The sequence below is a fragment of the Ursus maritimus genome, unplaced genomic scaffold, assembly GCF_017311325.1.
Source record: "Ursus maritimus isolate PB19 unplaced genomic scaffold, ASM1731132v1 scaffold_32, whole genome shotgun sequence".
NCBI classification, from domain to species: domain Eukaryota; kingdom Metazoa; phylum Chordata; class Mammalia; order Carnivora; family Ursidae; genus Ursus; species Ursus maritimus.
The window spans coordinates 17,936,185-17,961,718 of NW_024425786.1; the positions used below are offsets into that span (position 1 = coordinate 17,936,185).

The window sequence follows — 25,534 nt, forward strand, 5'->3', positions numbered from 1 at the left end:
TTAGTCCTCCCTCTTCCCCTTCTGCCCCATATAGGGTAAACTGATGAGAAGGCCTAGGGGCTCTCCCCTTTGGTACAGGCCAGAAGTTCAAACTATACAAACCCCTGCCCTCATGCCAGCCCCACTTCCTAACCACAAGAAAACCCCAAGCGTGTCTCTCTCCCCTCTCTCGAGCCATTTTGGGACCAGATTGGGGAGCCTACCCTGCTCTCCCCAGAAAGCCTCATTATGTGAGTAATAAACCTTGTCATATCCTCTTGATGAGTGTGCGTCTTGACATTCAAGCCAAATTTTGGAGGGGGGTCCATCCTGAGTCTGTGGGGTGTGCACAACACTGAGCCACGTTACCTCAACATCCGAGTCCGAACCCTCACAGAGAAAACGTGTGCAGAAGTCGAAAAAAGAGAGCCAAGAGAAAGAAAGAAGGTGCGGTGTGGGGGTAAAGCCGCACAGAAACGATCTTTAAGGCCCAATATCTTAGTCTCTGAATTTTGGGAAACACAGAACTTCTCTTCAGCCAGGGAAACCCATGGCCAACAGGGACCCCTCAGGAGGTGCTATGATGAACCAGCTTTACAGACGAGGAAACTGAGGCTTAGTTACTCACCCAAATCACACAGCCTTTCAGTGAAACAGCCAGGGTTTGAACACAGTTGGTCTCATGAGCCTGGGCCCTTAAGCTCCAAGCTGTGCTTCCTCTTCCTGAGTCTGGCCCAGAGTAAGGACCCGACAGACCAGTGCATGAAAGAATGGGGAGGTGGCAATCTTGCCTAATTTGCTCGGGTTGAGGATGAAGAAGCAGAATAAATGTTTGGCTAGAAAACATGTGAGAGGTAAATATATGCTATATTTATTCCTTTCCTCCCTTCTCTCCCTACCCCCATTTAGGAGGTGGATGGCAAGGTATTTTTTCTTTAAAGGAACTAGAGAGAACAAATCAGAAAGCAGCACATGCAAGGCTTCCTAGCTTTTGTTTCTAAAAGTCTATGGAGCAACTGAAAGAGACTGCAGAGGAAACAGCAAAGAAAGGGGGCTTCTGTTTTTTAAAAGGTAAATGGAAGTCCATTTTCCTGGAAGAAGGAAAAAAGTTTCTTGACTCAAAAGATCAATCACCTTGGCTTCCGGCTGTGGTAGAGCCATGTGCACAAAAGCAACCCTCTTGAGGAAGACAACCAGAAAGATAAGATTTTTAAAAAACCACTAAGGATCATTGGACTTCTATTTCCAATCAAAATGGGACTGGATTTGCCCTCCTAGCTGTGGAAACAAAAGTTAAACATGGACAAAATATATGAAACAATGGTTTTCCAGACACTGGACATGGAGCAATAATCTATCCCAGAAGATTGAAGAGGATAAGACATTTCCCAATCCATTCCAGGAGGCCAGCCTCACCCTGATACCAAAATGAGACAGAGTCATGGGGTGCATGGGAGGAACCACTAAAGATCAATAACCCTCACTAACACACATGCAGAAATTCTTAGAAAAATTTTAGTCAATTAAATCCAACAATAAATAAAAAAGATAATACATCATGACCAAGTGGAGTTTATCTCAGTAATGCAAAGATAGGTTAACTTTTGAAAGTCAATGTCAATCACCATATTGACCAACTGAAAAAGCAAAACCATATGATCATCTCAGTAGATGCAGAATGGAATCATGTGGCATGTATTCTTTTTTGTCTGGGTTCTTTCATTCAGCATAATTATTTTGAGATTTATCCATGTTATTGAAGTATCGATGCTTCATTGATTTTATTGCTGAGTAGTATTTCATTATAAAGAAATGTGACAATCGTTAATCCCCTGCTGATGGAAATTGGAGTTGTTGCCAGTTTGGAGATATTACAAATAAAAGTTATTATCTACATCCCAATACAAGTCTTCTGAGTGGACATACATTTTCATTTCTCCTGGGCAAATACTCAGGAGTGGTATGGCTGGATCAAATGTTTAACTTTTTTTTTTTTTTAAAGATTTTATTTATTTATTTGAGAGAGAGGGCACAAGCAGGGGGAGCAGCAGAGGGAGGAGTAGACTCCCTGCCGAGCAGGGAGCCCGACACGGGGCTCCATCCCAGGATCCTGGGATCACGATCTGAGCCAAAGGCAGACGCTTAACCAACTGAGCCACCCAGGCGCCCTCAAATGTTTAACTTTTTTTTTTTTTTAAGATTTTACTTATTTATTTGACAGAGAGAGAGAGACAGCCAGTGAGAGAGGGAACACAGGCAGGGGGAGCAGGAGAGGAAGAAGCAGGCTCCCAGCGGAGGAGCCTGACATGGGGCTTGATCCCAGGACTCCGGGATCACGCCCTGAGCCGAAGGCAGACGCTTAACGACTGCGCCACCCAGGCACCCTCAAATGTTTAACTTTTAAGAAACTGCTAAACTCTTTCCTAAAGTTGTGCCTTTGTACATGCCTATTAGGGTATGAGAGTTACTGTTCCTTCATATCCTTGTCAACAACAGGCAGTCCTTTTCACTTCAGCCATCCTGTGGGCTGTGTAATAGTAGCTCATTGTGGTTTCCATTTGTATTTTCCTAATGACTAATGATGCTGAGTGCCTCTTCACATGCTATTTCCCATCTGCATATCTTTTCTTTGTGAAGTATCTGTTGAGAAAGCATGCATAAAATCTAATGACCTTATAGGATTTTAAAAAAAACCTAGCCAACTAGGAATAGAAGCAAAGTTCCTTAATCTGATAAAAGCTACCTGTGACAAAAGCCTAGAGCCAACATGATACTGAATAGTGAAATATGAAAAGCTTTCTCCTGAGATAGACAAACCAGGAGGCTGTTGTCACTCTTCTCAATACTGTCCCAAAGGACTCTAACCAGGACAAGAGTCAAGAAAAATAAATAAAAATGTATGGATCAGAAAGGAAGAAATAAAGCTGTCATTATCTACAGATGACAAGATTATACATGGAAAAATTGGGGGAGAATCTATAGACAACCTATAAGGGGTAATTACTGAATTTAGTAAGGCTGCTAGAATCAAGGTCAATATACAATATTGTATATACAATATACACAAGTCAATTTGTTTTATTTCTAGATTAGGATACAATTAGAAAAGGAAATTAAAATATTACCATTTATAACAGCATAAAAATCAAATGCCTAGACAGACATAAAGAAGATACATGTGATCTCTACATAGAGATCTACAAAACATTTTTGAGAAAAATTTAAGAAGACTTAAATAAAATAAATGCACATGGATGGGAGAACTCAACATTGTAGAAATGTAAATGATCCCTAAATGGGGGGGGCGCCTGGGTAGTGCAGTCGTTAGGCGGCTGCCTTCGGCTCAGGGCGTGATCCCGGCGTTGTGGGATCGAGCCCCACATCAGGCTCCTCTGCTATGAGCCTGCTTCTTCCTCTCCCACTCCCCCTGCTTGGGTTCCCTCTCTCGCTGGCTGTCTCTCTCTGTCAAATAAATTAAAAAAAAAAAACTTAAAAAAAAAAAATGATCCCTAAATTGATTGTTAAAATCAATGCAATCCAAGCCAAAATAACAGAAGGATTTTTGTTTTTAGAACATTAATGAGTTGATTCTAAAATTTATATGGAAATGCAATGGGGCCAAGAATCACCAAGACAAGGTACAAAGCTGAAAGACTTACACTACTAGATTCAAGACTTGTTATGAAGTTATAGTAATTAAGACAGTGTAGTATTTGGGTGCAAAAAGTGCAGTATTTGAGCTGAATAAAGAATCCAGAAGTAGCCCTGCATATACATGGACATTGGATTTATGACAAAGGCAGATCTGCAGAAAGGTAGAAAAGGAATGGCCTTTCAGTAAATGGTGCTGGGCCACTTGGATATGGATATTGAAAACACCAAACTTGTACACCCACCTCGTACCATATACAGAAACAATTCCAACCGACTTGTAGGTCTAGACATGAAAGGTAAAATAATGCAGTTTCCAGAAGCAATTATTTGGGGCTAGGCAATGATTTCCCAAACAGGACAGACATATGCAGTAACTAAAAAGGAAAGGATTGATAAATTGGGCTATATTAAAATTAAGACCTTCTGTTGATTAGCACACCATTAAGAGTAGAAAAGAAAGTCACAGACTGAAGGAAGGTATTTACTCTCCCTGTAGCTGACAAATTGACTCATTTCTAGAATGGTTTAAAGAACTCTTAAAAATAAGAAAAATCCAATTTAAAAAATGGGCAAAAAACTTAACCAAGCATTCCTCCAAAGAGAATATGCTGAAGGTCAACCAACATATGAAAAATCGCTTAATTTCATTGATCAAAGAGCAACGCAAATTAAAACTGTTCTGTGCAAAAGATGTCAGTGATGATGTGGAGCAACTGGAATTCTCATACGATGCTTGTAAAGAAGTAAAATTGGCTAAACCACTTTGGAAAAATGGCGGCATCCGCCAAGCTGATCACAAACACATCCTAGGACCCAGCGATTCTACTCTGAGGTATAGATGACATACATACATTATACGTCTGTCCCTGAAACATGTACGAGCCTAGTTAGCAAAGCCTTTATTCATAGTAGCCCCAAACCGGAAACAACCCAAATGTCCTTCAATAGTAGAATGGATAAATTGTGTCGTATTCAAGCAGAGAAAAACTAAATAGCAACAGAAACAAACTACTAACTGATACACGAAACATGAAGTTAAATCTCTCAAGCAGGAGTGAAAAAAGGCTGAGAGAAAAAACTTCATATTGTATGATTCCAATTTATCTAAAATTCAAAAACAGACGAAGGGCGCCTGGGTAGCTCAGTGGGTTAAGCGTCTGACTCTTGATTTAGGCTCAGATGGTGATCTCAGGGTCATGAGATCGAACCTGCCCCCAGCCCCCATGGGCTCCAAGCTCAGTGGGGAGTCTGCTTGGGATTCTCTCTCCCTCTGTTCCTCCCTCCCCACCATGCGTGTGAGCACACCTGCCTCTGTCTCTCTAAAATAAACAAACAAATCTTTTTTTTTTTTTAAGTTCAATAACAGGCTAAAGTAATTAATGATACTAGAAGACAGGGTAGCTGTACTGTTTACTTTCACAGAGAAGGGGAAGGGACAAGACAGGGCTTTTGGGACACTGCTGTGATTCTCTTTCTTTGCTCTGAGAGAATGATTCTATAGGTTGTATTTTCATTGTGAATATTCATTAAGCTGTATAATTATGATTTGTGTACTTTTTCTGAATATAATTATGCCTCAATTTTAAAAAGTATTAAAGAAAAGGGGCGCCTGGGTGGCGTAGTCGTTAAGCGTCTGCCTTCGGCTCAGGGCGTGATCCCAGCATTCTGGGATCGAGCCCCACATCAGGCTCCTCCGTTGGGAGCCTGCTTCTTCCTCTCCCACTGCCCCTGCTTGTGTTCCCTCTCTCGCTGGCTGCTCTCTCTCTGTCAAATAAATAAAGAAAATCTTAAAAATAAAAATAAAAATAAAAAAATAAAGAAGTATTAAAGAGAAAGCACAAAATCAAAGGATGGGAGGAAGAAAGAAAGGTTTGGCTCTGGCTTGGAGAGCAGCAGGGACTCTAGAAGCATACCAGGGAGGTGGAAATACCCCAAAAGAAAGAAAAAGTGGTGGAGTTAGGATCTTGGAATGAGGTTTCCAGCTCTGGAAATGATTCCTAAACCCCAGGTGTGGTCCAGAATTCACGCATACTTTTTTCTTTTTTTTAAGATTTTATTTATTTATTTGACAGAGAGACACAGCCAGTGAGAGAGGGAACACAAGCAGGGGGAGTGGGAGAGGAAGAAGCAGGCTCCTAGCAGAGGAGCTTGATATGGGGCTCGATCCCAGGACTCTGGGATCACGCCCTGAGCCGAAGGCAGACGCTTAACGACTGAGCCACCCAGGCGCCCCCAGAATTCACGCATACTAACAAAACTAAGGGGAGCCTGTGGGCTGGGTCAGTGGAGCTCTCACCCGTGTGGATGTATGAGCAATGATCTGAGTGCTCCCTCCCCTCCCCCACCCAGCCATCACATCACCCCTTTCTACTGAGAAGGATCCCAAACTTGAGAAACAAGGACAACATAGGATTTGTGCCCATAATAGCTGGAGTTCAACTTGCCACCAACCCAGCAGCGTGGGGGGCTTGTATTAATTTTAGGAAGAGTGAAAGTAAGATCTCTCTACACATCTAAGTATGAGGACTGAGATTCTTACCACATACAGAGAAATAACAAGTGTGGTGAACAGACTTCCTCCTACTTCCCTCCTCATCCTTTCTTTTCATAGTTTCTTCCCAGTCATCACTCTAAAAGCCGGGAGGAACCACCAAAGCAATCTATCTGCTGTGTCTTAAGGATGGCCTTCTGGGTATGACCCGGGATTGACTATATTCTTCTAAAATGCGTTCTTACGTGCCAAAAAGAACATATGTCAGGAGTTCTCAGGGCGTGTGGGTGACTCAGTCAGTTAAAGCATCTGCCTTCTGCTCAGGTCATGATCTTCAGATCCTGGGATCAAGCCCCAAGTCCTGCTTCCTGCTCAGCGGGGAGTCTGCTTCTCCCTCTCCCTCTGCCCCCCCCCCATGCGCATGCACACTTTTCCTGCTTCCTGCTCAGCGGGGAGTCTGCTTCTCCCTCTCCCTCTGCCCCCCCACCCCATGCGCAGGCACACTTTCACTCTCACACCTCTCAAATAAATAAAATCTTAAAAAAAAAGAAGAGTTCTCTCCTCCCCCCAAAGATATCTGTTAATAAATTCACAAGACCTTTCTGTAGTTTGTTGGCAGGGTGGGAAGATTTTTTGTCAGGCTGCTGGTCTTTCTGCATCGAGGTATCCATCTTAGCAACGTTCTGTGATCTGTTCCATGTGCTTGATGAAAAACTCTACTACGTGCTCTTCTAAGGACCTGGAACAGCAAAATACAGCATTTGGAGGGATCATTTCACATTCTGGAGAACTATGTCGATTGGGCTCTGTTCTCTCTGCAGAACAGACTGAGCAAGCTTGTGGGTAGAGGCTGAGATTTACCTCGTGCTATGACCCTAACTCACGAGCACATCGCACTGCCTGCAACAGGAATTCCGTAAGTGCTCATTGTTGGCGTTGCTTACAGAGCTACTGAAGGCTTGAATTTTATAAATGTATCCTTACTCAAGCTAACTGACATACAATATAACTCATTAGGGCTAGGTGTACAATTTTAAGTTTTGGCGAATGTTTGGGATTGTGTCAAGTACCATCACAATTAAGACACAAATATACCCATCATCCCCAAGAGTTTCCTGTGTTTCTTTGCCGTCAATACCCTCCCAACCCTGGCATCTAGCAACTACTGCTTTGCTTTCTGTCCCAACAGTTGCCTTTTCTAGAATGCCATATAGATGTAAAGAGACAGTATATACCGTTGTGTGACTGTCTTTCTTCACATAGCACGAAGCTTTCAAGATTCTTCCACATCTCTGCAGGTGGCAGTATGTTGTTCCAACGGCTACATGTCCTGACCAACACTTGGTTGGTAAGTTTTATGAATTTCAGGCATTCTAGTGATTGAAGAGTACCATCTCACTGTCACGGTCCTCACCAATCAGTCAAATACTTGAGGAGAATCTTCTTCCTATTTCTCAACTTTATCTGTGCAGATCCCTCCTCTGTGGTGTTCTCCCCTGTAGATTCCAACCTCTCTGGGCTCCCTGAGCTCTGATTTCTATCTCCCCAACCCAGAAAGCTGGGCTTTGTTTGGGTCCCCCATCCCTGAACTGTGGTGTGGAAGCTGCCCCCGGCAGGAAGCTCGGGAAATTGCAGAGCCCGCCTTGTTTTCTTCTCTCAGGAACTGCCATACCCAGCTGTCTTATGTCTAAAACCAGTTACTTCATGGGAGTCTGGGTTTTAGTTGTTAACAGCAGGAGCAGGATTCAGTTTCCACAGCATTAATCTTTCGTGGGCAGATGAGTTCTATTTCGGCCATCTTTTTTTCCTCAAGAAGTCACACCATTTACTAACAAAGGAAGGACTGAATGAATGGTGGCGTGCTCTACCAATGCTTTTCACCTTCAGTGTTTGCTCCTCACTTGACTCTCTCACAGCGGCAATGCTCAATCTTTTCTCCTTAACACTCTATACTGAAATTTTAATATTTATGAGAGTTACTGGCAACACACTCCAAGAAACTAAGAGATTCAAAGCACCAGAAATCAATAATGCTCACAGCAACGCGACCACGCCGGTATAAAAACGTCTTTTAAGATCTATAAAAGCAGCCACCATTCACTTACAACCCTACGGTGCTGTGTCGTCGTCTTAGAACTTCTACTAAGTACTTAGTACTTCTACCATCTACTTCCCTAGCTACAATAAAGCTCTTATTTTAAAAATGCACTAATGGGGTGAGCACAGCACAATGTTCAAACTTGGCGAATCCCTGTGTTGTTATGCCTGAAACTAATGTAACATTGTGTATCAGCTACACTCAAACAAAAAGATTAATTAAAAAATAAATAAATGATAAAAAATTAAAATGCACTCAAGTGTTAGAATTACAAGTGATTAGAAAAAATTTAAGCTTTCTACCACATGGGCACCTTATCAAATTCTTGGAAAATGTAAGAAATGAAAGACTTTCTAAAATAATCCATCACCCTACCGCCTAAAGACAACACTTTTGATAATGCTTTCCAGCATTGGTATGCATACCTGTGAAGCCAGGATGAGAGCAGGTGCAGCCCAGGTGTGAACCAGGTGTGTGCCCTACTGGTGCAGTTCCTTGTGTCACTGTTCATGACAGGATGTCATGGGCCTAGAATCTCAAAAAAGAGTTATGAAGATATACCCCGTCCTTATCAATGGCATATGTTCAAGCAACTCCCAGGTGAGCACCTGTACAGTAATCAAGAGTATGGGTCCAAGGTTATGCTCTGCCACTTACTAGTTCTGATCCTAGATGAGTCACTTCATCTTTTGAGCCCACTGCCCCCTCCGTCAACCGAGAATGATAACAGTGCTTTCTTCTCAAGGTGCTTATGAATTAAATACCATAATCCATATGATGAAGTCGATGATAATGCCTGGTCCACAGTGGGCTTTTATGAATGTTAGGTTTTTTTTTTTTATTTTTTTTTTAAAGATTTTATTTATTCATTTGAGAGAGAGAGACAGCCAGTGAGAGAGGGAACACAAGCAGGGGAGTGGGAGAGGAAGAAGCAGGCTTCCAGTGGAGAAGCCTGATGTGGGGCTCGATCCCATAACGCCGGGATCACGCCCTGAGCCGAAGGCAGACGCTTAACCGCTGTGCCACCCAGGCGCCCCTGAATGTTAGGTTTTAACACATGCAGTAACAACTTAAAATAATAGCTATCATTTATTGAACGCTCACAGTCTTACATACCTTGTATAGAATACTTCATGCTGTCCTTGCAATAATCCAGTGAGGTATTATCCTCATTTTATAGATAAGAAAACAGAAGTTTAGAAGGAAGAGTTAGGTGACTTGTGACAAGGTCACGCCAGAAGTAAGAGGTGGAATCAGGCTTTGAACCCAGGAAGTCTGACTTCTGCTCACTCTGAACCACTATCATACCCTCCCTAAGACAGCATACACTAAACGTTAACATGCTCAGTTTTGGCATTTGGCAGCCTTGAGTGGGTATGGTTGGTCTTTTAAAACTAGGATATTGCATATAGTTTTCAAAATAGAAAGCAAATATTTTCACAGAATGCTGGGCTTCCCCAGAACTCAGTTTGAAAATTTCCTGAGGCGGTCCACTGTTGGGTAGTTCCAATTACTAGAAAGTTCCTGCCTGTATCAAAGCTGATTCATTTTCCCCCCTTCAGTCATCCTAATTCCATCCCTTGGAATCAGTCTGGAGTAAACCTCACTCCTCTTCCACATGGGTCATCTTCAAAATGCAGGTCACAGCCTGCAGTCTTTCGTGAAGTTTTTGTTTGCCATGTGTGTATGTGCTGGACCACAATATCAAATGCATTTCTTACCATGGGTCACAGTCAAAAAGTTTGAAAGCCACTCTTCTATATGACTATTCTTCAAGTCTTTGAAGGCGGTTGTCATATCCCACCACCTAAAGCCCTGGGACCCTTTCAGCTTCTGCAATACCTCCTTGCAGCTTGGGGATTCCTCCCTTCCCTATGCTGGGTATCATCTTTTGGCCCTGTCACCAAATTCTTCTGGGTCTCTCCTCAAACTGTCTTAGGGATGTCTTCCTTAACCACTCCCTCTTAAGGAGCACCACCCTTCTCTCTGTACACCTGACCCTGCCTTATGTTTCTCAATGCACTTTTCACTACCCAACATATTTTACATATGTACTTCTTCGTTTATGGTCTTCCCCAATGGAATGTTCATCACTAAATCCCCAGGCTGTTTCCTGGCACATAGTCGGTGCTCAATAATATCTGTGTGATGAAGGAATACTAGGGGTAGATGTATTCTAGCCATAGTGCATACTGATGTAGTCCTGATACAGCTCTTTCCTTTGGGAGTTACATTCTGTAAGGACTTAACTCACCTGACTATACACACAAATATGTTTCCACTCTATGTTAAAAAAACCTTTATCATTTATGTTATAGTGTTATCCCATATTTTATGCATTTATGCATGCATATTACTGTGCAGTGTATGTCAATACATACTAAATCATGTATACTGTTACCTGATGTGGAATTTTATGGTATTTGCATGAGCAATTTTGAGGACATGAGATTTCTATCAGTTCAGTTATATACAACGCTATGGTGCAACCTGAAAGTATTTTACATTTTTCAAAGTGCACTCGGGGAGACAATCCACTTCATATTTTTCATTTGAGAAACTGAGAAAGCATGTCAGAGAGTGGGAAGGAGCTTTAGCAGAGGGCTAGTGACCACTAAATTCCAATCTGACCCTTTCATTTTATGGATGGATAAACCGAGGTCCAGAGCAGGGAAGATTTTGCCGAGGCACCCCCAAGGAGGTGGAGTGGACCTGGGGTTAGAACTCAGCTCTTTTTCGTCCACCCACTGCCCAGCACCAGAGCCCCCATCCGTTTGTACACTTGCAGAGGCAAAGTGGAGTCAAACGCCCAGGCCCGTCGCAGGAGCCCCGTGGGGAGGGCACCCCGTGATTATCAGCACCCCTTTAGGTGGGCCTTTGAGGGCACACCATCAGGGAGAAGCACCTCGTTTGCCGCCCTGGGGCACCAGCCAGCTCAGCAGAGGAATTCTGCAGGCACCCAGCTCGTATGTCCTCCTCCCGCGACCCCGCGACCGGTTCCCAGACAGGAACTGCCTCCTACCTTGTTGGGTGCCCCTGGGCTGAATCTGGGCTGCCCAGCCGACCCGTCGCTATGGCAACACGGGCCTAAAGTTCTAGAGTCCTCCTTTAGGCAGCCTCCTGAGTAACTAGCCAATGGTTTCCTCTGTTTCTTTAGCGTGAAAAGTTGTTGGCCAATCATCAGAGGCGTTTCAAAATCAACAAAAACAACCCTCAGGGAAACGGCCAGAATTTTAGGGTTCAGGTTAATTACATCAGAATTAATGGGAAAGCCTCATGGGGCTTATCTAAGTGACCCCTCAAATATCTCGTGATAGACCAAGAGCCTTAGAATTTTGCCTACCCGGAAATCCTCGTTGAAAGAAGACGACTAACATTCATCCAAGCCCTATGTATAACTGTGAGAAAAAAAAAAAGATTGATAGGGGCAATGGTGCAAGGACAGACATGTAGTGCTCCTTGAGCCCCTCCTCACAAGCTTCAGAGCAGTCGGTGATCTTGTCACTCCCCTGCTCAGAACCCTCAACGGCTCCCCTTTAAATGTAGGATGAATCCAAACCTCTGTCCCTGGCTGGGTCCTCAGATGGCAGCTCCTACCACCCACGCCCCAGAAAAATCTTGCACCAGCCATGCTGTCCTTTGGGCGGTTCCTACGAAATGCCAACCTCATTCTGCTCTTGGGTGTTCCCTCTGAGCTCTCTCGGCCTCCAGATCTGAACCCAAACCGGCTCTCTCTCCTCCTTGGGGTCTGGGCCCAAATGCCCTTTCTTCACCTGTAAAATGGGCATGAGGTCAAAGTCTCACTCAGGGGGTTATTGCGAGGATCTGAAATGAGATGCGTGTAAGTGAAAAAGTGTAAGCTCCGTGCACGTGTTGATTACATTTATTGCTTACTGTATACAGTTGTACATTACGGCAGCATTCATCAAGTGCTAGGCTCACTGGAAGAAGACCTTAGGCATTGCGGAGCGACGGACGCGCCGGGAGGGTTGGTACAGACCGCAGCCAGCAGGTGTTAGGGAAGGGCCCGCAAGGGAATTGTTTATGCCCCCGAGTACTCGAGAAGGCTTTGGGGGGAGCCGGGGCTTGAGGGACGTGCAGGATTTGAAGGCACGGGGGGAGGATGAGGTGGAGGGACAGCAGGAGCAAAGCCCGGGAGGTGGCGCTGAGAATTGGAAGGTAGCAGTCCCGGCAGGGTACCCACCTGGCGGGCAGGGGAGGTGAGCAGTCACCCGAGCTCTCCAGGACGGGCGGAGAGGGAGAGAGGGGTTTGTCCCAACGTCCTCGGCGCGGCCGCTAGAGGGGACCCCCTCCAGGTGAGCGCAAAGCTCGAGAGGGGCGCCGCCTCCCCAAGTCGCTCCCCCTACGCTTCAAGCAAGCTTTGAGGCGCAGCCAATAGCCGGGGGCTGTCCCGCCCACCTCCTCCTCGCAGCCACTCGCCTGCCCGAAGTCCCCGCCAGCTTCTGACCGGCAGGCGGCCTGACAAATCAAATCGTGGCCTTTGAAAGCAAAACACTGCGGCACCCAGGCAGCTCTGGAGCTGGGGAAGGAATTAAGAAGGCTGTGCCTCCGGGTTGCGCGGAGAGTCTAAGTCATTTCTGAGAAACCTGTGATAGGTGGGCCCTAGAGGAGACCGCCGCCCGGTGAGTAGTGATTAAGCCTGAGACAGTGGGGACTTGAAATCAGCCTTCGTTTTTTCAGGAAAGGTAATGCATTTGGAATCATCTAACGCCCCCTAGTACAAATACCCTTCCTTCTTGCTGTCACCAGCCTTGCGGGTCTGGGTCTCGCGGCCTCGGAATGTTTTTTTCCCCATTTTTGCAGGGGAGCATGGGTTTGCCTTAATGTAGGTGATGGCAGGCTTTACCAAATCAGGAAGTGAAATGCAGTAACTTTGCCAAAATTATTTCTCTACACGCCGGCTCCGGCTTCCTGGCAATAGCAGATGGTGGAGTTAGCAGGTGGGATACGGGGACGCATTCTTGATCTACACTGGCTGCTGGAAGTTACAGTTTCCAGATCAATGGGAGGGCACTGAGGAGTGTAACCCTTTAGGGAGCCAAAGCCCAGGAAAGGGAAAGGGCTTGGCGTAACTGGCACTCACCACCAGCCAGAAGCTGAATCGTCAGGTGGTGGGAAAGGGCGTGTTTTATTGATTTTTTTTCAGATAGAGCCAAATTCTAATACAAACCCTACCCTTAGCAGCCAGGAGCTGTGGTCCTCTCATTTGTCCAACCTGCTCTGTGGGTTGGTGAAATAATTCATTGAGATAAGGTGGGGGGGGGTGGTGGTGATGGAATGGAAGCAAGTACCTGGAATTATCTTTCCTTTTTTGAGTCAATGACCCTGTGCTTACTGCTGGCTGTGAGGACCTCAGAATTAAGGGGTCGCTGGGAACACTTGCCTCTTGGGCATATGTTAGTGCTGGAAAAGTGCTTTGAAGGCAGAAAAGGAGATGCACTAGGCAAACAATGTGCGCTTTAAAAGGGAAAACAACTTCCAAAGAGTTCCTCCAAAGCTTTCCGTCCTAACTCCTACCTAGCTGAGGGAGAGCCTTCTGCCTTTGCAGGGGATGCCTCAGAGGCCTTTGTGCTGAGGCAAAGAGGGAAGCTGCTTTTTAAAAGAGAATTAAACAACACAGCTGGTGCAAAGACGGTTTAGGAGGCCTGGGTTTCCATCACCGGATTGGCATGTCCTCAAGGCCTGTTTGCTTTCTCTGACATCCTGTGGGCGGGGCTGGTACGGCTGTTGTATCTCTGGAGTTGTGGTTGATTAGGCCTGAGTAAGCCATTCCATTCTTGACTGCGAGCTGCCCCAGGTGCTCCACCAGCCTGCCTTTAGCCACTCAGTCAGTATGTATGGAAGTCACCATGCCTGGCTCTGGGCCAGACCTTGGCAAGCTGCAGCTGAACAGGGAATTCACACACCTCCCCAGTTTGGGCTCCAGTCCAGGTTGAAAGCCTGCAAGGGTCTCTCGGACGCCTCTCTCAGGGCCACTCTTCCTTCCTAAAGCTGCTATATTCAAAACATTAAAATACATAAATTTAACACAGTCATGCTTTTCACCCACACATAAAAGTATCGTGAAGAATAATTATGCTTTTCACAAGATTGCAAATATTCATAGGTCTTTACAGTCAGAGAGGTCTGGTTTTGGGATGTGAGTTATAAAATTGGCTGATGAGTGTATCTTGTGTATATATTGTATATATATATGTGCCATATGTATATGTGTATATATATAATTAAGGTATTAAATATATACCAGATGTATAATTTCATCTGGAGGCAGCAGCAATAATTTAATTTTGAGGCCCTTCAACAAAGTGAGACCTGAGCCAAATGGTCTTCGTGGCTGCCCCAGTGCTAAGCCCTGTATCCAGTGTCTCCCAGATGCTGGACACAATGTTAGCCCTGTGACGTATGACTGTGCTGTTCACACCAGGAACCAGCATTCCTGGAGGCAGGGCTAGAGAACCCAAGGAACTGGGAGTTAAAGGACACAGGAGGCAACTTTCTAAAGCCTTGGGGGCATAGCAGAGGCTGTATCTTTTTGGCACATAGTAAGCCCTCCATAAATACTTGTTGCATGAATGCATGAAAGAAAGGAATATTTGTGGGTAAATTCAATAATTAAGTGATAAGAATAAAATTAATACTAATAATAGCTGCCATTCATTAGCCATTTGCTGTGCATGCATTTTACGTGCGTTATTTCATCAAATTCTCACAACAACCCGGTGGCGGGGGTAGGAAGGTTATTATCTGTATTTCACAGCAGAGAAAACTACCTGCAAAGTTAAATGACTTGGCCAAGGCAAGCAGGTAGCATATGACAGATCAAAAGCTATAACATTTTTATATTAAAATAAACAGAGGAGCTGGGTGGCTCAGTTGGTTAAGCGTCTGACTCTTGATCTCAGCTCAGGTCTTGATCTCAGGGTGGTGAGTTCATGCCCCCGTGTTGAAAAAAAGAAAAAAAAACATAGACTTTGTAGTGGAATCCAAATTTGAATGGATTTTTTTTTGTTTTGTTTTAATTTTTACTATACGAGGACCTCAAAGAAGCCCTTAGCACTGTGGTAAGATATTCTGGTCATGCCTCCCAGAACCCTAGGAGAATATACTTCATCTTTCTTCCTTATTTGGTAGAAAAGCTTGCCCTGCGCTGAAAATATCAGCCCGATAAAGTTAACAATGACAGTCCAAATTACTGTCACTGAGGATTTTACTTGAGGCCACATTATTACCCCCACTTTACAGATGAGACACCTGAGTCTCCCAGAGCCGATGTGATCCGGTCCCACAGGTCTTCTCCCGGGGCCCAGCATTACCTCACCTGTGCTCGGCTGACCCTCAGTAGCAGCTCAATTCTTCTGCCATCCACAGCGATCGCTTTTCTTCTCATTCTTTCTTCCCTAAGTCAGAACACAGATGGTTCCTTTTTCGTGGCAGCAGGATATTTTTTGGGAGGCCTGGAGAGGTAGACGAGGGCAGTATTCCATCTCTTATGTATAGGGGAGCCTATGGAAAAGGAAGGATTTAAATTAGGATGTGATGGGAGGAAAGAAGCAGGGGGATGAGAAAAGGTGACTTTTATGGGCCAGGGGAAAAGGTTCTGAGGCAGATGAGACAAAGGCATGATACAATTTTCTGAAAGGCTTCACTTCTCATCATGGGGTGTGTTTTGTCCTCACAGTATTCCCTCCTTGGGTAACAAAGCTGGGCTCTATGTCTCCCTGTACATGCATTTTTAATGTTTCCCCCCACCCCCCAGAGCACCGCCAAGATAAGACATCGCACCCCTGTCCATCTGCTCCGGAGAGACAGAACTTGGCACTTCTCCCCGTGGAGGTGCGGGAGAGGCTGTCCGTCAGCCAGAAGAGCCGCGAAGTCCTCCGATGGCTGGGGAGAAGAGGTGAACACCGCCAGGAAAGATGGTCTCCAGTTTGGGCCCCGCATAGCGGCAGCTGCTCCAGCTCCCAGGCCTGGCCCAGGGAAGGTGCCTCTAGAACACCATGGACCGAGCCCACGGCGCGGCCCTGCAGCTGCGCCAGCTGCCGCCCACGAGCAGCGCCCACCCGCTCAGCGAGCTTCCCTTCTCCTACAAGGCAAGAGCTTTTGTGGTTTTGAAATGTCGTGTTTTTCTAACAAGGGACTCACACAGTACAGCACTGGCTAACAGGCACGTCCAGGGTCTGCGTGCCTGTCACTGGCAGAAACAGGCAGGCCGCCCCCCCCCCCACCCCACGGGTAGGAGAACGTGTAATCCAGAGGAAAGAAACGCTGGTGGAAATACATAAAAATAGGGGGTTAGAGAAAGACGTAAAAATAGAAAGAGAAATATTTATGGGATGCATTCCCCCTTAGAAGATTTGCTGTTGTCGTTTTAAATCCCCTACTCTATTACTTTGAGGCAAGCTTTGTTCGTATTTCAGGGTATTTCCTTCCTGTGGTTTTTTTTTGGTGTTACGCATTTGGAATCAGATTGTACAGAAAGTTTTGTATCTTGGTTGTTTTCACTTAAGCCTATGCGTGGGGTATTTCCCCATGTCATGGAGTAGTAGTGATTTCACGCATACTTTTTGAATGATTGCCCAATCATCTACGTTGAGTTGCCATATCAAAATTTTCTGGACAGATGCCCTATTGCTGGGTCTTCAGGTTGTTTCTAATTGGGGGTGACTGTAAACAGGGCTGCAGTCCATGCTCCTTTGCTGTCTCTGAGAATTGGCTAGTCCTGGGAGAGGTGGTCCGGTGCCCGGTGAGCCAGGCCACAAATGCCAGCATCAAGTATACAGAACGTAAGAAAATACAGTTGGTTCTGTGATGCATGGAGGCCAAATAGACAAATACAGAATCTAAGAAAACACACAGCACTCTCCCAGATGGGATTTCTAATAAGTTTCCATTTTAATTACAAATTAATTCAGTTACTTATTACAGAAATACCTTCGTGCCAGAGCAGAGGTGAATCAATTATGGTGACTCTACCAATACGCTTAAGAATTGAGGTGCCACCTGGGTGGCACAGTTGGTTAAGCTTCCCACACTTGGTTTCCACTCAGGTCCTGATCTCAGGGTTGTGAGATCCAGCCTGGCATTGGGCTCTGGAGTCGGCTTCAGACTCCCTCTCTTTCCCTCTCCCTCTCTCCCTCCCTCTGCTCCTCCCTGCTGTGCTCTCTCTCTCTCAAAAAAAAAAAAAAAAAAAAAAGAATTGAAGTGGGAGACAGGCACATGGGCAAGGTTAGGAGCTAACTGAAGCTCCCGGGAGGGGGATAGGGAAGGGAAGGAAGAAGGGAGGGATTCGCACCCCTGCTCTGCTCCTTCTTAGCTGAGTGTCGTTGGCCATATGGCTTAGGCTCTCAGAGCTTCTGTTAAGGCTAGAATGGGGGTAGTAATAATACCTCCCTCCATCCCTCATCCCTCCACTCCTGTGCATCAATGAAAAAGTACCTAGCCCATGCAGTGGGCATGCAGGGGGTGCTTGACTCAGAAGTGCCCGCAGTTACAAAGAGGAGCTGATGAAGGTGCTTAAAGCAGAGGAAGGTGTGGTTAACTCTGGCTGGGGAAGTTGTTTCCCTCCTTGATTTTGTTAAGGCTATTTTGGTTGCAAGGAATAAAAACGCATTTCAGAGGCGATGAGGCAAAAGAGAAAAGTATTGTGAGACTACAGGGTAGCCGCTGGAACCAGAGGTAGGAAGGGCGGTGGGGGTTGGAAGGATTCAGACTCTTGCCCCACCTTGGACAGAGGGAAGACCTGATTGGCCAGCTTGGGTCAGGTGTCGGCCCGGGTCCAATCTGTGGTGGGCAGGGGGTGGAGTCACACAGCGAGCAGGTTTCTGGGGCTCCCTCCCTGTGGGTGGCTCTTAGTGGAGATGGTGATATCGGCTGTGACGTCAGGCTGCCCCCAAATCATCTCTTATTTTGGGGGCAAGGAAAACATTGAGGAGGCCCAAGTCCAACTTGGTCCGTGAGGTGAAGTCAGGACCAACCCGTTTGCCTTGAATGGCAGCCCTGCTCTCTGCCCTGGTTGTTGGGGCTGGGGGCGGGGGGTGTTGAGGGGGCATTTGTGAAAGAGAAGCCAGCAGGCCAGCTTGCCCAGGAGGCAGCCTCGCAAGGGGTTCCTGGCATTGGAGGCTTGGCCTCAGTCTGGAAGAGTCGGGCCTCAGTTTCCTCTGTTCAGCAAATAGGCATTTCAGCTGAGCACCTGCTGTCCATGCCTGCGTGGGGTGGGGTGGGGGAGCTGTATAAATAATTGAGATATCGCTTACGCGAATGGGTTTATGGTCCAGCAGGGAGGTGGGGGAAGCTATTTCCTCCCCTCAGGACAGAATTTGATACAAAGGTAGAGAGCTGCCTTGCTGACTGCCTCTCGTGTGGCCCTCACCCCACTTCCCTCGCCAGTGGCACTTCCCACGCCCAGTCTGCACTCTGCGTACAGTGGCCGGAAGTCCTGGCTTGGGCCTCAGGTCCAAGTGTATTAATGGAGCCCCCTTCATTCCCACGGTGTCCCGGTGGGGCCTACCTGTGTCCCAAGGATAAGGTCCTGATAGTTGGGAGGCCTCACTACTTCCTCCCCTGTAATACATTGGAGACCAAAGTGTTGGGGGCACCCGTTCAGGTCTGGCCCTGCCCCTAGCGCATGCGCGCTCTGTGACTTTGGCCAAGTCTTGGTCCTTCTCGGGCAGCTGAGATCCTCGGCTGGTGGCAACAGGCAACAGGTGTTAAGAGCATGGCCTTTAGAATCATGGCGTCAAATCCTAGCTCTCTCGCTTTCTATCATTATAACTTGGGGGAAAGTCGTGCACCTCTTCTGCAGGTCAGTTTTAAATCCATCTGACAGGGGTGGTTACAAGGATGACCTGAATGTGCAGATGAAGGAAATTGAAGCTGCCAGCACCATCCCCCGGTTCTGCCGATAGAAACCCTACCTATCCTTCCAGCTCCCGCTGGAGTATCACCTTTGGCAGTTTTCCTGGCAGGAAAGTATAGGTCCTTTATCATGCTTCCATAGCCAATTCCAGTTACTATAGTAATCCTCATGATCACGATGGCAGCGCACATTGGTTGAGTTTACTATGTGGCTGGGATTGTGCTGATCCCCACAAAGCCCCATAAGGTAGGCACTATTATGATCCCATCTTACATATTAGGAAACTGGCACAGAGAGGTTAAGTAACTTACCCAAGGCCACACAGTCAATAGGTAGTAAAGCTAGGATTCAAATTGAGTCTGTGCGTTGCCAAGGCCCGTGTTTTATCCACCACTCCCCGCTGCCCACACTGTGCCAGCCATTCTGGACATTCTTCTCTCCCCGGCATCAGTGATTACGCGTTGAAATGGCAATCCTGGGGAAGGTAATGCCTCCCCTGCTGGAGAAGGTAAGCGTCAGGGAGCTGGCCTGAAGTCAGATTACAGGGTAGCAGAGCCTGGTTAGCCAGACTGATGCCTCTCTTGGATCTGAATGTGAGTAACCCTCAGAGCAAGCCAAAACGCAGTTTATACTTAACTCTTGGCAGTTTCAAGCCCAAGGGATTGTGGGAGGTCAGTTTAAATAGCAAGTGATGACTGGTCTTATCACCATGGTGTTTAAATAGAGGCTCTTGTTGGCGGATGGAAGGCAGATGTTGGAACGGGAGATGGGAGCTGGTTTGACTCAGATACCACTATCCAAGCAAGGTTTCCTGCCTCCGTGACCTCAGGCTGCTTTTCTGGAAACTGTTACTTCCCAGAGTTATAGCTGATAAAAGATCAATTCTTGGAGCCAGAACGGTCCTTAGAGCTGCTGCTAATAATAGTGATAATAAAAAGGAAAATTGTAAAAAGAATAGGAACAAGCTAGAATTGTGTTAGTGCTTTTTATGTGCCGGTTGGTCTTTCAACGCGCGCCTTATTTCATGTAAGGTGACAATCCCGTGAGCGCTTACAGTCGCTCCATTTTTCAGGGGGGGAAGCTGAGGCTCAGAGAGTTACAGTAATTCCCCTGAAGTCACGCAGCGGTAATTGGCAGCAGCAGGACCCCAGCCCAGAGCTGCTGGTCTTCACCGTCCCCACGGGGAAGCGGAAACAGAGAAGGGACTTTGGTCTCGCTGCCCCACCCTTGATACTGAGGTCTGTTGATGTCACGCCGAGCAAGCCCCAGAGTGTGAAAGCTTGCTGCCTGCCTCTCGTGTGGCCCTCACCCCACTTCCCTCGCCAGCGGCACTTCCCACGCCCAGTCTGCACTCCGCGTACAGTGGCCGGAAGTCCTGGCTTGGGCCTCAGGTCCACATGTATTAATGGAGCCCCCTTCATTCCCACGGTGTCCCGGTGGGGACTACCTGTGTCCCAAGGATAAGGTCCTGATAGTTGGGAGGCCTCACTACTTCCTCCCCTGTAATACATTGGAGACCAAAGTGTTGGGGGCACCCGTTCAGGTCTGGCCCTGCCCCTAGCGCATGCGCGCTCTGTGACTTTGGCCAAGTCTTGGTCCTTCTCGGGCAGCTGAGATCCTCCGCTGGCAGCGCCCCCGCTGAGGTATTTACCTTCCAGATGAGGATGGCCCTTGCCTCCTTCCTCCCCTCCCTCCCACCTCAGTGGGCTCTGCCCAGTGAAGCCGAGAGCCGGTAGGGAGCCGGACTGGATGTTGCCTCAGGTACATCCTCCCCGCCTGACATTGCGGGTGAAGGAACTCGAGCCAAAGACGTGGCGCTGAAGGCCTGGCCTGAGGCCAGCACCAGGGGGTCTCACAACCCGGCCCTCGGTGGGAAACCGTTGTTTCAGTCTGGGACAGAGTCACGGAGTCCAGGGTCGAATCCCTGTTCTGGGTTAGCCTTCCACGTACGTGGCTTGTCCAACACGTACCACTTTGGATAACTTCTGTCAACACACCTGGTGTGGTTCCTGTGCCGAAGAGGAGCACGGAGGCTCGTCCAGAAGCAGGAGCCACTCAGGCACTGCCCCTCACATTCCCTGCCCGCAGACGCAGGCACCCCCATTTTACAGGAGGAGGAGCTTAATGTCAGGAGCTCTGCGCACCTCAACTCTTTGGCCAGTGTCTTGAGGGCTGCTCATGGGTGTGTGTTCAAACTGTGTAACCCCTGGGCCGGTGGCATTGCCTTTGCTTGACTTTAAATGCTCATCAGATTGAACCAAGCACCACTTCACAAGGGCTTGGGGCATAATTAACATTGATGAAGCCCTTTGAAATGCCTGGATGAAAGGACATTTAATTATATTGCGCTGTTACTAACCCTGTCTGTCCGTAGCCAGTTATTATGCATGGAGATTAATATGCTGGTGGAAACGGCCTCTAAAAGAAACTCAGCTGCCCATGTCACTAGTAGGAATGTCGCACTTACGAGGTGGGGTTATTTTTTTCCTAGTATACTTTGCCACCTTTGAAAGACACCTGAGAGAACGCAGTGGGAGACGGTCTGGAGTAGTTAAACCATCAGGAGACTGGAAATCAGGCCTCGAGCCACACAAATCCTCCCATCCCCACCTTGGGCAAGTTCTTGCACTTCTCTGGGCCTTCCTTTGTTCACGTGTAAAGTCCTTCTGACTTGGGTGCAGAAATTAGGACTCATAACTGTTCCCACTTCATCAGGTGGTTGTGGCCCAAAGGCCTGGAAAGGGCTTCGCACCACACCTAACGTGTAGATATAGAAATACTCCAGAAACACCTGCCTTTATTATCCTAGGAACCTTTTAACCTTGTTTTCCTGCTGCTCAGATGGGTTTTCCTTGTGAGTTTTACAGTTTTTATCTCTAGGTTTCGGCCCTCCTCCCCCTCCTCCCCGAAACAGTATTGACGTGTGTGTGCGTGGCGACAGCAGCCGGTTTCCCTTCTCCATCACTTTACTTCCACCCGCCGAGTTGTTAACAACACACTGTCAGGCGGCCTTGTGGATTTCGTCCACATCTCGTCAGAGGACAGCTTGGTCTCTTGGGGTAAAAATAAAATAGCGGCTACCAGTTATAGGTTGAACCGTATGAAACTACCATTTTGTATAGGTCAGAACGGCTGAACAGTGGCAATTTCATACGGTTCACCCTAATTCCAAGTTCCCGAGCTCAGCGCTTTCTCCCGATGACCTCAGGAGGGCCACGCACCTGCTCTGAGCGAGGGGCACTGTCGTGCCAGCTAGCGGTGGAGATGAAGCACATCTCCCAGCCGGCCCACCTTCGAAGCTGTCTGTAGCTGTGTGACCCCCACGCGTCCTCTGAACAGCCCTCGCTCTGGTCTCAGCTTTCTGCACAACCGCTAGAGCCTGTTTCTGGCTCACCCTTGTTCACCATAAACGGAAGGAGGCCTGTGAGGTGTTGTCAGAACCAGAACCAGAGTCCTTTTGTCTCCTACCTGCCCAAGGCAGTTCCTTTCAACCATTTATCATTTGCGTAGGTAAACTGAGTTTCTGGGCCCGGTGCCTGCCTGGCCCCCGATCTCGGCCTCCATGAGGCTGACGTCTTTGTCTGTATCCATAATGAGCCACACTTAGCGAAGGGCTCCCTTTGGGGTCTTCAGACTGGACCCTCTAAAGAAACCCCGTGTATTGCCTCACTCTTCCTTTGGTTGACATCTAAAACTTAAAACTTGTGTTGCAAGGTTATGTTTGCCAAGTATGTCATTTCTGGCACATTTTAATTCTAGTATTTTTTTTATAGCGCCTGGAACATAAAGCCCACTTGATATCTACCATCAGCCTTCTGAAAAAGCTCTTCTTCAGCAGTGGGAAATTTTACATCTTTCCTTTTTCTCCTTACTTTTATATTTCCCTTATGTGTCCCCCACAGAATTTTGTCCCCAGACAGTGTCTATCTTTTAACACTTAAACATTTTATGGACACTTATCATACTTGTCTATAAGAAAGAATGTAGGGGCGCCTGGGTAGCGCAGTCGTTAGGCGGCTGCCTTCGGCTCAGGGCGTGATCCCGGTGTTCTGGGATCGAGTCCCACATCGGGCTCCTCCGCTGGGAGCCTGCTTCTTCCTCTCCCACTCCCCCTGCTTGTGTTCCCTCTCTCACTGGCTGTCTCTCTCTGTCAAAATAAATAAATAAAAATCTTAAAAAAAAAAAAAAGAATGTAAAATGTACAAATTTCACTTTTTAATTTTTCTTTGACCTAAGGCTTGTGAAATAACAAAAATTCAACCAAGTAAATTTTGAAGCTCTAACTAACTTTATTAATTGATCCATGAATCAGGCAGCATCACGTCTAGCAAGTGCAGGGGAGCTCCAAAGGGCTACAGAAAGGGAAGAGTTTTTTTTTAAAGATTTATTTATTCCAGAGAGAGAAAGAGAGCGCGCGCACGCGTGTATGCATGTGTGTGCAGGGAGGGGGGAGAGGGAGAGAAACTCAAGCAGAATCCCTGCTGAGTGTGGAGCCAGACTTGGGGCTCGATCTCGTGACCCTGAGATCATGACCTGAGCCAAAATCAAGGGTTGGACACTTAACTGACTGAGCCACCCAGGTGCCCTGAAAGGGAAGAGTTTTTAAAGGTAAGACAAAGTTCTAAACAGAAAAAAGAATTATTTCAGGTGAAGTGACCTTCCTTTGGGGACAAACAGGTCCTCTTAGGTACATTACCTCATCTTCCTTTGGGGGATAGAGAGGGCCCATGTGACAGATTACCTTATTGGTGCTGATCAGAAGAGTCCTGGGGGGGGGCCTGGGTGGCTCAGCTGTTAAGCATCTGCCTTCAGCTCAGTTCATGGTCCCAGGGTCATGGGATCGAGCCCCACATCAGGCTCCCTGCTCGGCAGGAAGCCTGCTTCTCCCTCTCATACTCCCCCTTGCTTGTGTTCCCTTTCTTGCTGTCTCTCTCTGTCAAATAAATAAATAAAATCTAAAAAAAAAAAAGAAGATTCCTGACTGACCCATTAAGATGACCTTTCTGGAGGAGGATAAAGCTTCAGTTAGATTAAGTATTAAGCCCCAGTTTGGTGATTTTACATAAGTGGTGCCATTTTGGGCCTCTGGTTTTCTTTTTAACAGGTTCAGAAGTACCGACTCAATCCAGAAGTTCTTTATTGATACGATTGAATAAAAGCAATTGGTGAATGTAATATAAAGTTTGATAATTATTAAGCATAAAATAACATTGTATTAGGAATGAATATCTAATATCTATCTATTGTATTAGGAATGAATATCTAAATGAGAAGAATGGGACTCCCCCCCCCCCAATATTCAAGACAAATATTACTGATTGCTAAAATGAGACAGATTTTAACATCCGTTCTGTTGCAGGTTTTGGGTTTTATAGCTGAGGTGCTGAGAACAGGATTTGTTTTGCTTTCACAATATAGGTTCCCTTCCCTTCTAGATTCTTTGGCTGGTCTAATAATTAAATTGACATAAGACAGATTCATAGGAGAAAATTTTAATTTCATGTATATGGGAACCACAAAGAGATGATACTCAAGGAAGGAACCAAAGCAGGCAGCTTTGATACGTTTTAGACAAAGAAACAATAAATTTGTGAAGAATTGACAAGACAAAGGGATTTGGGCTTGGGGTAGTAAATTAATGAGGTAGTAACAAGGTTTGTTTTTATAGCCTTCTTGGCCCTAAATTTCCTCTCTCTGGTGGTAAGGATGTCTCTCTTCCTCCTGGTACATATTGGGAAAGTACCTTTCACATGGGAGATTTATTTCCTGCTTTCAGGGGGTACCCTTCTTGTACTGGCTGTTTCTTAACTTTAATTCAAAATAATCAATATGCCAAAATGACATATTTTGGGGTCATGTGTTCTCCTCAACAATTTCTGTGAAGTTTACCAAAAAGGTATTATCAATTATGCTGATAAATTTTCACTTAGAGGCACGTTGGATTAACCCATCTAGAAAGGATTGGGGAAATTGACATCTTGTTAATTTTACTACACCATTGCCTATGTTGTGTTGCAATACATATATTTTATTTAAAAAGATTTTTTAAGTAAGCTCCAACTCAAAACCCTGAGGTCAAAAGTTGCATGCTCCACTGACTGAGCCACCAGGTGACTCAATACATATATTTTAATACTATACATACAATACTATAGTATTTGTACATACAAATGTAATTATAAATGCTTTATCACATGCTTGAATATGGTAATTGTAATCCCCAGCACAATCACTAAGAAAATAACTCAAAAATAAATAGTGAAGGAAATGATAAGGGAATTAAAATGGTCCACTAGAGGGGCACCTGGGTGGCTCAGTCAGTTGAGTGTCTGACTCTTGGTTTCAGCTCAGGTCATGATCTCATGGGTTAAGAGATCAAGCCCCACACTGGGCGGGGCGGGGGGTCTCTGCTCAGCAGGGAGTCTGCTTGAAGATT

General features: G+C 46.3%; 2 protein-coding genes across 7 annotated transcripts in view; one reads left to right on the top strand and one right to left on the bottom strand.

Annotated features, from left to right (window-relative positions):
* The window catches only part of STPG1 (sperm tail PG-rich repeat containing 1), a 47,008-nt gene extending 34,410 nt beyond the window's left edge, over nucleotides 1-12,598 (bottom strand). The window contains exons 1-4 of one of the 4 annotated variants that reach the window (XM_008694594.2): nucleotides 12,427-12,598; nucleotides 11,888-11,995; nucleotides 8,648-8,750; nucleotides 6,723-6,863 (exon numbers count right to left, since the gene is read on the bottom strand). In XM_008694594.2, the coding sequence (XP_008692816.1) occupies nucleotides 6,723-6,795 (73 nt within the window). In that variant the 5' untranslated portion in view covers nucleotides 6,796-6,863; nucleotides 8,648-8,750; nucleotides 11,888-11,995; nucleotides 12,427-12,598. Of the gene's footprint in view, nucleotides 1-6,722; nucleotides 6,864-8,647; nucleotides 8,758-11,887; nucleotides 11,996-12,426 lie in introns of all 4 variants that reach the window. The other 3 variants (XM_008694592.2, XM_008694593.2, XM_008694596.2) reach the window with 3 other exon arrangements.
* Nucleotides 12,599-12,722: 124 nt separating this feature from the next.
* Nucleotides 12,723-25,534, top strand: part of NIPAL3 (NIPA like domain containing 3) — a 65,386-nt gene continuing 52,574 nt past the window's right edge. For 2 of the 3 annotated variants that reach the window (XM_040618980.1, XM_008694590.2), the window contains exons 1-2: nucleotides 12,723-12,865; nucleotides 16,000-16,333. In XM_040618980.1, the coding sequence (XP_040474914.1) occupies nucleotides 16,241-16,333 (93 nt within the window). In that variant the 5' untranslated portion in view covers nucleotides 12,723-12,865; nucleotides 16,000-16,240. Of the gene's footprint in view, nucleotides 12,929-15,999; nucleotides 16,334-25,534 lie in introns of all 3 variants that reach the window. The other variant, XM_008694591.2, reaches the window with a different exon arrangement.